The following is a 9,601-nucleotide window of genomic DNA, read 5'->3' as shown; positions in this document are numbered from 1 at the left end:
GTCTGTACATATATTTAAATGAATTTAGCAGTATTACATTTTGACATTGAGAAGTTGCTTTGATTAAAAAACTAGTTTACGAAACCCTATGTGACGTCACATACTGTACGGTGAGAGCGCGGCCGCTGATTGGCTGATCTACTTCCTGTTCCCCGCCTCGCCGCGCAAAACACGTGAAGGTCAGAAATTTAACACACACACATAATTAAACAATAGTCCCTACTTACCATCAATTCCGTGTGAAACATGGACGCCCAGGGAGCGACAGCGGACCCGCAGCTGCAACAATTCATCGAACTCGAGTCTCAGAAGCAAAGATTTCAGCAGCTGGTGCATCAAATGACGGAGGTTTGTTGGGTAAGGTAACTCGGCTGTGAGCTGAGCTAGCTCTGAGGCTAGCACCGGCACTTTAACGCTGTTAGCCTGTAGGTCAACCCTGTTACTCATTATTAGACGTCAAATAACTGCGCGTATTGTCTGAAATAAAAGTAATTGCAGAAACAGGTTTTATTTCCTGTAGTGAAGTAATTATGCGTGCTTTCACTCGCTTGACCGATGATTTGATCAAACGAGTGACCCAAGTTATCTGGTGACCTAAGCCTCAAATAGCCGCTGATAAGTTAATTTAAATGTTTAGCAGAAATGTATTATCTATAACAATGTTTGCTTACAACGGGTGAAATGATTCGACCAAGGTTTCTCTCTTAAACGTGCTGAAGTGTTTCATCAGGAGACCTTTAGCTGCCCCCGCGAATGCCTTTTTGTCCTTCATCACTGATATTAATAACACAAACCTATCAATTACATTTCTGAGTGTTGCGCTTAGACAGTGTCACCAATATTAAATATAATACCTATGAAATTTCACAAGCACTTATGATACTAGATATTATTTCCTGATTGAGTTCAGTGTCTGCTTGCACGTAGTAACCAAGTGGCATCCACAAGGAGCTTAATCACCAGCTAACACCGTCACTAGTTCATCAGTAACACCTGTCAGGTTTGCTTTGTGACTAATTGACCCATGTAGTAAGCCAGCTGTGTAATTTCATATCAATGGTCTTTGTGTTTGACACCTTGTCTGTCTTTCGCCTCTGTGTAGGAGAAGTGCATGGACAAACCCGGGCCAAAGATGGACTCCAGGACAGAAATGTGCTTTTCCAACTGTGTAGAGCGTTTCATTGACACGAGCCAGTTCATCCTCAACAGACTGGAACAGGCTCCCAAGAGTAGGGGCGCGTTCGACTAAACTTTCGCTGGAAGGGACTGACAACAGTTTGGCTCGACCTCTGATCCAAGATACGATGTGCGACGACCCTGCCAGCAGTGTAATGTTGCAAAAACAAAGTGTCCACACATTCGGAAAAAGGATATATTTGTTAAAAGTGCCTCTCAGGTGAACTCTGTGTATTCTACTCACGCATACATCTTGGCTTTGAGTTGTTTTTCACCAGGACGGACATCCCAGTGTTGTAACAAGTACGGGTTATAGTCTTTCTTTTCACACATGCACGTGGATCATAAGTAAACACACTGGACAGACCTTGATGCCGAGCTGCTGTCTGCAGTGAGAGTCCGGAGTGTGTCTGCGACCTTCAGCCTGCATCCCACAGCACAGCCATCAGGAGTTCACACGCGGCTTTCATGTAAGAACACAAAAGGACCGCTTTGGCTGCAAAGAGACGCAATGTGTTGACTGACAACTTTGGACTGAACATATGCAATAAACAAACAAGCCAACTAATCATGTCTGTGTTTTGGCAAAATGTCATCAGGTTTTAATCGGCGTATTAAACAGAAATCGACTTATGTACAAAGGGAAACATTCTGTGTCTTGGAATTAATACTGAGGTATTACAGTAACATAAGAGATCAAAACGTCAAAATGTGATTAAAATGTTTTTTTCAGGGTAAACAGTTTTTGCCTTAATATTACTCGAGTCTGGTACTTGATCCTGGTTAGGGCTGGACAACTTGAAAATTTCAGAGTTTTTTTGTGTCAACATTTACTGGAACTAAGATGAGAACCGGTAGATTGATGTGTTTCAGGGCCGAATCTGAGCTTTAAACACGGAATATATTATAGAAAACATTCAGTGTTTCCTCGTCAAAATATGTATAAAAACTGTCACGGGAAAAAAACTTTTACTGCCACTGTGTGTTTATACAAACATTGTTCCAGTGACTTAACTTAGTAATGAAAGCCTGGAACACAATGAAACTTCAGAAGTAAACCAGCATGGGATGAAAATATAAACTTTCTTATAACTGCAAAGATTTAAAGATGCTGAGCAATGTTTGTTCATAATGTTCAGCCCTAATACAGGTTATAGTGCAAAGACAAGCGCTAATACAGTTCAAAATAACAATCATAAGGCTATTATTTACTGTAACAAATTAAGACGTAAGGTTTTAAACATATGGTATATAAAACTGCTGTAGACATTCACATTGACATTCAGAAAAATTCTTATAAATTAAACTACAGATTATCAATCGGTCCTATGTCCTTCAACCAACATATAGATTGTATAGAGATAACATAACGTCCTCTCCTTCAAATGAGATCCAGTCTTTGGACAGTAAAGCTAATTACTCATCACTGCCTTCCGCATCTTGCAACAGTAAATTCCGATTTAGTAACCAACTATGTCACATTACAAAGCCTGGGTGTGGAATCTAAGTTTCACATTTCCTCCTTATGGAGCTCTCTGATGGGACCCTCTCCCTGCCTTTGAACCTCCTTCTCTGGGCGGCTTTAAATCGTCCTCCGTCTGGCCGTCGTGGCTGGGAAGTGCCATGTAAGGCTGGTGGCCCCGTGGGAAACCCTGAGGACCCTTCCTCAGGTACAGTGGGAGCGAGTCCAAGGTAAACGGAATGTCCTTAAAGGCGTGGAGGAGGAAGATCCCCAAAATGATGGTGAGGAAACCACTGATGGTTCCCACCACCCCGTCAGTGGTCATACTCAGCCACTCCTTGAAGAGGATTGCTGAGCAGGCCATGACGGAGGTGGTGAAGAAGACGTAGTAGATGGGCGTGACTATGGAGGTGTTATAGATGTCGAGGGCTTTGTTCAGGTAATTGATTTGGATGCTGACACAGATAACCAGGCAGATGACTAAGGACCAGAACAGAGGATCCTTCAGCACTGCTGTCCCAGCAAACAGCTGCTTAATGCCAATGCCCAGGCCCTTGACACAAGACACAGAGAGGGAGCCAATCACAGAGCAGATCAGGATGTAGACCAGCACATTCTTCTGTCCATACCTCGGGGCCACAGCAAAGATAAGAACCAGGCTGCTTCCCACAATGCACACAGCAAACACAATGAAACCTATTCGGGGGATGTGGAAATACGTTAGTATCCTGAAAAAAAGGTTCCAGCTCTGGTCTGGGATATTGTTAGTGAAATGGCACATGTACGATGTCCCGCTGTGTCTCTACCTGGGTCCTTCAGCTTCTCAGCCATGGCACTCAGGGATGCCACCTCCTCTTCCTGCGGGGCGTGGATCACCATCACCGTGGAGCCCAGGACGCACAGCAAGCAGCCAATCTTGCCGTGCACGTTTAACCTCTCGTTCAGGAAATAAGAGGACAGCACAGCACTGGAGGGGAAAAAAAACTTTGAAGACATTGAACGCCATCACGTGCACTTAGCAAGAAATGGATTGGTGTTAAATATATTCTAATGTGTTTGCATTTGCAGAAGGCTGTGGTGACCTCTGAGGTGTGACAGCAGAACAAACTTTGACAACACTAACTAAAGATAAAGTTACCTCACGAGGACACTCATTGCACCAAGGGGAGTCACCAGTGTCGCCGGTGCAAAAGCGTAAGCGGCAAAGTTTGCAGCCTCTCCAGTCCCCACTGAAAGAAAGAAGAATCGCTATTAAGATGCAACGACGCCATTGAGGAGAAATTCACACCGGCTGCAGCTCGTCGGCTTTGACTAATTATTCTCTGCCGACCCACGTGTGCAAATGTGCTCTTTGGAGGAATGTGTACTTCAAAGTCACTGAGTGGGCGCTGCATCTATTGACGAGACCACCAGCAAAAATGCCAAACCCACCAGCCTGCGTTTCCATTTGAAAACAAAGGCCGCAATGTTACAGCCCAGGCTCAGACGCTTTATATCACAACATTTTGTTATTCACTCATTCACTTACTTTTTTTTTTCCTTCTGATATTTGTTTTTATTGAAGCAAACATTGTACATGACATTACGCATACAGTTGTAGGATATTTTGGAGATAATTTTTTAAATAGAAAGAGGAGAGAGAGATAGAGAGAAGGAAGGTTGTATCATTAATACTATTGTTGTTGTTAAACTTGATAGTAGACCCTCAGGTAGAGTACAAGTAGATTGGAATTGTAATGTCAAAGGGTAAATAGTTTTTTACAGGATGATGTCAAACAGCAATTCACTTACTTGAGATAAGCCCCGCCCACCACAGCCATTCCTTCAGGTATGCATAACCTCCCTGACCTGCCGGATACAGGAGAAAACACAGCTTTTTGCACGATTCAGAATAATATTGCACTCAGTTTTAACACCCTGGAGTCTAATGTCAGTTTTGGAATTTTTACTTGTAATTGACATTGTCTAAGAATGCTGTTGTTTGTAGAAAATGAGACTTTCAGGAGTAACAAAATTACTTTCAGCGTTATTTAACACAAAGCATCATGTTTAACAGCAAGATTGAGATTCACTTGTGTTCATTCCAAACTCTAAGTAAAACAACAACATACAACCCCCCCCCCCCCCCCCCCCCATACATCTTTCACTGATTTGCATGTGACACAAAATTGAATGAGCACGGCAGAATTTTTTGAATTCCACAGCTTAACCTCTATATTGGCAGATATGATCTAATCACAAACAGCTGACAAAATGGGCGGCAGTGGCTCAGTGGGTAGAGCTTCCGCTTGAGAACCGGAGGGTTGCCGGTTCGAGCCCCTGCCGAGGCGCCCCTGAGTATGCACCGAACCCTCAATTGCCCCCCCCTCTGCGAAGGGTGGTAATGTAATGTAAGTCGCTTTGGATAAAAGCGTCTGCCAAATGATCGTATTCTAATCTGATCTAAAATGTGCAACCAAGCTTCAAAACTTTCTACACCCTTCAACCCTTACATGTCTTCGTTCAATTATAACGTGTTGGGGTTTTTTTTTTTTTTTTTAACTCTAACTCATATTAATGCAAGTGACTTTGTTAAATGTTGCTGTTAAGACTTCGGACACTGTCACCTTTACAACCTTGGACAATAACCTTAAGGATAATACATTGTTAACACTAACGTACTGTCCTGTGGCGTCACATGAGTTTAACAGTCAAATTTGAGGGTTTGGTCACGCTTGTGGCCGAGAAAGAGGCCTGTCCACTAACATTACAACTACATTTGGAATACTGATGATTAATTAGAAACAGCTGTGACTTTAGATGGTTGTTAATAACGACAAAAAAGTCATACAGGTCCCAAAAGGCGAGACTAATGCTGACTCACACTGATACATAACTTTGCAATAAAAATGTTCTATTATTTTAATAATCAGGTACCTGCTCTCATTGAACCCTTGCCAGCCAATCGCAGAAGACCTTTCTTTTTGAGAATAAAACTTGCCCCGATAAAAACACTCGAGCTCACGGCCAGAGAGAGACCGATGTAGAAATCGGTGCGGTTCACATCCATCTGAAACCAACAACAAACGTAGTTACGTAGACTGAATATGTGCAGTAAAATCCACATTCGAGGGAGAAACACCCGCTTTCTTGAACTTTCCAGGAATCAGTCAAGACAGCTCATGTTTCAAATCACATGATAAGACTCTGACGACGCGTACAAAACCGATTATTTTAACCAAACAAAGATGCCGAGGGATGGCAAAGGAGAGACTCGTCCAGTTTGGTCAAACTAAACAAGTTAACTCATAGTGTTTAAGTTTGTCAAATAACAGTTTTACCTTGTTGTGGTCACGTCCACCCCATTCGTTGCTGTTGGCAGCGGAGAAGTTGATTGGCTGTTCACTTCCTGGTTAGTTTAGTGGCCGAGCCCCTCCTCCTTTCTGACAAGGAAGCGCGTTATGATTATTATTATTAATAATAATTAGTCAACAATCATTCCGAAATTTCAATTTGTGAATATGGTGTTTTGCGGGTAAATAAGGTTTGTTTCAAAATATTATACTTCATTTTCCCGTGTTTCCTAATAGTAAGACACGATTGAAGCATTACAATAAAAAAACATGACAAATGAGTCATTAAAATACCAAAACGTCCCACCAGTGACGTGTTTAGTATGAGCACACTACCAGAACAGATGTTGATGTTAACGATGATTAAGCTAGTTACTTTCGTTTCTCATCATTTAATATGGGTTTAATATGAATCTTTGTGTAGTTTACAAACGTAAATACGCCTTTACGTTGTGATTATAGCTTTATAGCACTGTTTCTATTTAGTAGTATTTTTAGATTTGTTTTATCGATGTTTTTGACGTGCACGATGTAAACTAAGTTAAATAATAATAATCGAAGAAGGAAAATTCTAAAAAGAAACGAATAAAATAAGAATTTGATAACGTTACCTCGGGGTGAGTTGCAGTCTGATTGGTGCTTCTTGGTACACGTGGTGCACTACACAGCATTTTGATTGGTTTGAGACTAAACCGGAAGCAGCCCTAACCTTGACATGGAAACAAATTACAAGTGTTGAAGGATGCGATTTAAGCTTCAAAATCAACATTGCCTGCTGTTTTTACCGGTAACCAACGCTACAACTATTTCCTCCCCTCTTTATAACTTAATCCCGTTTGTCTTTACTCACTGAGCACATGTGTGGTGATCGCCTTCTGTCCAGAGATGAGGATTCCATGTCTGTGTGTTATTAGAAACTGTAAAGCTGTACAAAGACTGCAGCAAAATCAATGTTTAGCAATTCCACCTCAGTGGAGCCACCAGAGGATTTCTGTGCGGAGATGCATGAGAACGAACCTGCGCAACGACGAAAGGAAGTTCTACATCAGCACTCCTATATTCTATGTGAACGCCTCCCCTCATATAGGACATTTATATTCAGCTGTGATAGCGGATTGCTTGCACAGATACAAGCTACTCAAGGGCTTCGACTCAAAGTTTGCTACAGGTAAAGCTTAACTGTCATCTTGCACCTTCAAAAATGTAAATAGATCCACAGAAAAAAATCTATTTCTACTAACAGCCTCCATGACATCATTGTGTATTTGACAGGCACAGATGAACATGGCTTGAAAATACAACAAGCTGCTGATGCTGCGGGGGAAGATCCACTGAATTTCTGCACTCAAGTGTCAGAGAGATTCAAGCATCTCTTCAGGAGCTGTGACATCGCGTACACAGACTACATCAGAACCACTGAGCCCAGACACCAGCAGGCCGTCGAGCATTTTTGGTCGGTGCTCCGAAACAAAGGGCTCATCTATAAGGGAAGCTACGAGGGCTGGTATTCCACACAGGACGAGAGCTTCCTCACTCCTTCACAGGTGGGCGACGCCGTGGACGCATCAGGGAAGCAGATCAAGGTGTCTCTGGAGAGTGGACACAAGGTAAGTTGAGACAATCGCAACAGATCCGTGTCTCTATCCAAGGTCTGTCATCGGAAACTAAGACGGATTTCCTCTGGTTTCGTTTCAGGTGGAGTGGATGAAGGAGGAGAACTACATGTTCCGCCTGTCTGAGTTCCGGCCTCGACTGCTGGACTGGCTTAGAGAAAATCCCAGGGCCGTGCAGCCGGAGCGTTTCTACCAGGCCGTTCTCCTGGAGCTGCAGGAGGACCTCCCTGACCTCTCAGTGTCCCGTCAGAGAAGCCGCCTTCAGTGGGGCATCCCTGTCCCAGATGACCCCGAGCAAACCATCTACGTGTGGCTAGACGCCCTGGTCAATTACCTCACAGTGGCCGGATATCCAGACCAACACGACCGGTGGTGGAACGTGGCTCACCATGTTGTAGGAAAAGACATCTTGAAATTCCACGCCATCTACTGGCCGTCGTTTCTTCTAGGCGCTGGCTTGCCGCTGCCTCAGGTGATACATGTTCACTCTCACTTCACAGTGGAGGGAAAAAAGATGTCCAAAAGTTTGGGGAACGTAGTAGATCCCATTGAACGTTCCCTCACGCTCACAACCGACGGGATGAGGTACTTTCTTCTCCGCCAGGGCGTCCCGGACTCGGATTGCGATTACAAGGACGACAAAGTGGTCAAGCTGCTCAACGCGGAGCTGGCAGACTCTCTGGGGGGTCTGCTGAACCGATGTACCGCTCCCTCCCTCAACCCAGCCCAGGTCTATCCCCACTTCTGCCCTCACTCTTTCCCCAGTGAACAGGGCGTGGGGTCAAAGGGCAGAGCTGTGATCGAAGACTACCACATGTTGGATGCGGTGAGAAGTCTCCCGGGTGTGGTGGAGCAGCACTACGAGAGCCTGCACACGTACAAAGCACTGGAGGCCATTTGTGCCTGCGTGAGGCAAACCAATGGTTTTATCGCACGCCACAAGCCATGGAAGCTGAACGGGAAGGACACAGAAGACCAGCGCTGGCTCGACACCATCTTCCACGTTTCCCTGGAATGCTTGAGGATTTACGGGACACTCCTCCAGCCCGTAGTGCCGGAGATTTCCAACAAGCTTCTATCCAGACTCGGGGTGCTTCCAAGTGAGAGGAGCTGGGCCGCCCTGGACTTCCTGCCAAAGTTTCAGGAAATGACGTGTCCGTTTGAAGGCAGAGAACTCGGCGCAGATTCTGGAGTGCTGTTTAGTCGCTTGGAGAGACCTAGTTTAGATAAAGGAAAACCTAAAAAGACGAAAAAGCTGCAGGACTGATCAAAACAATTGTTTCTTACAAGGTTTCAGTCAATAAAGATGTTGAATATTTGTGCCATTGTTTGCTAATGGGTCATTTTCTTTTATATGAATGGCTTTGATGTTGCAACAATGTTTTTTTTCACATTATAGTAGTCAAATCTGTGCAGACCTGAGCTTCCCTCAGCATAATCACTGACATATTAACCTGCATGGTTGCAAGGTTTAAGTTGTTTCCCTCAGTAACAATACAGATATTTTAATTCAGCAATAATCCTGTACAGAACTAATGGAGGCAGTCCCTCATAGAACAACACTCTGAAATAAATCTACCACTACTCAGCATAGAAGGATTCAATACTTTTAGAAACAAACACAATTTTCCACCATTAATGGATGTTTAAAGGCTAATCCACATCAATCCTACATCAAGAAACCAGCAGGATCAGACATTAAAGTGGCCAACATCCTTACTTACTGATCTGGATACTTTCTTAAACACTCGCTAGCAAAAGTACCGACTGAAGTTTGCCTTTAAATGAGATCCATGTCCAGTCATTTAAAGCACGAACACAGCCAACACAAGTACAAGACATAAAAACTGACAAGAGTTTTAATGAGAAATACACGAAACTGAAAAAATTGTACAAATTGAAATAAAATAAAAAATTGCATTATCTTATAATTTCTGGTACTTTTTTACATAAATTTCTTCCATCACTTTCCATGATCTGGTTACTTCAGGAACACGACGTCTCCTTAGAATAATCCA

General features: G+C 43.4%; 3 protein-coding genes across 5 annotated transcripts; 2 read left to right on the top strand and 1 right to left on the bottom strand.

The window, feature by feature from the left end:
• The first annotated feature begins 120 nt into the window (after positions 1 to 120).
• timm8a (translocase of inner mitochondrial membrane 8 homolog A (yeast)) lies at positions 121 to 2,165 on the top strand. The gene is made up of 2 exons (XM_076148949.1): positions 121 to 357; positions 1,103 to 2,165. Exons 1-2 carry the CDS (start codon positions 247 to 249, stop codon positions 1,247 to 1,249), a joined length of 258 nt encoding a protein of 85 aa, XP_076005064.1. The 5' UTR covers positions 121 to 246; the 3' UTR covers positions 1,250 to 2,165.
• LOC142999403 (magnesium transporter NIPA2) lies at positions 1,750 to 6,600 on the bottom strand. Its single transcript, XM_076148948.1, has 7 exons — positions 6,582 to 6,600; positions 5,959 to 6,060; positions 5,555 to 5,687; positions 4,430 to 4,486; positions 3,777 to 3,867; positions 3,445 to 3,605; positions 1,750 to 3,334 (listed from the first exon to the last, which is right to left on the bottom strand). The coding sequence occupies exons 3-7, from the start codon at positions 5,685 to 5,687 to the stop codon at positions 2,700 to 2,702; spliced, it is 1,077 nt and encodes a 358-aa protein (XP_076005063.1). The 5' UTR covers positions 5,959 to 6,060; positions 6,582 to 6,600; the 3' UTR covers positions 1,750 to 2,699.
• Positions 6,601 to 6,663: 63 nt separating this feature from the next.
• mars2 (methionyl-tRNA synthetase 2, mitochondrial) lies at positions 6,664 to 9,416 on the top strand. Of its 3 annotated transcripts, none has more exons than XM_076148947.1 (4): positions 6,669 to 6,757; positions 6,885 to 7,138; positions 7,243 to 7,577; positions 7,666 to 9,415. In XM_076148947.1, the coding sequence occupies exons 2-4, from the start codon at positions 6,976 to 6,978 to the stop codon at positions 8,848 to 8,850; spliced, it is 1,683 nt and encodes a 560-aa protein (XP_076005062.1). In that variant the 5' UTR covers positions 6,669 to 6,757; positions 6,885 to 6,975; the 3' UTR covers positions 8,851 to 9,415. The 3 variants fall into 3 exon arrangements, with proteins under 3 accessions (XP_076005060.1, XP_076005062.1, XP_076005061.1); XM_076148946.1 differs by having other exon boundaries at positions 6,670 to 6,757; positions 6,943 to 7,138; positions 7,666 to 9,416; XM_076148945.1 differs by having other exon boundaries at positions 6,664 to 7,138.
• Positions 9,417 to 9,601: the final 185 nt, after the last annotated feature.

This window comes from Genypterus blacodes, unplaced genomic scaffold, assembly GCF_046128005.1.
Source record: "Genypterus blacodes isolate CSIRO-AG114 ecotype Tasmania unplaced genomic scaffold, CSIRO-AGI_Gbla_v1 ptg000044l_1, whole genome shotgun sequence".
Lineage (NCBI taxonomy): Eukaryota > Metazoa > Chordata > Actinopteri > Ophidiiformes > Ophidiidae > Genypterus > Genypterus blacodes.
The sequence above is the reverse complement of the archived record's forward strand: the minus strand, read 5'-3'. Positions and strand labels throughout refer to the sequence as shown.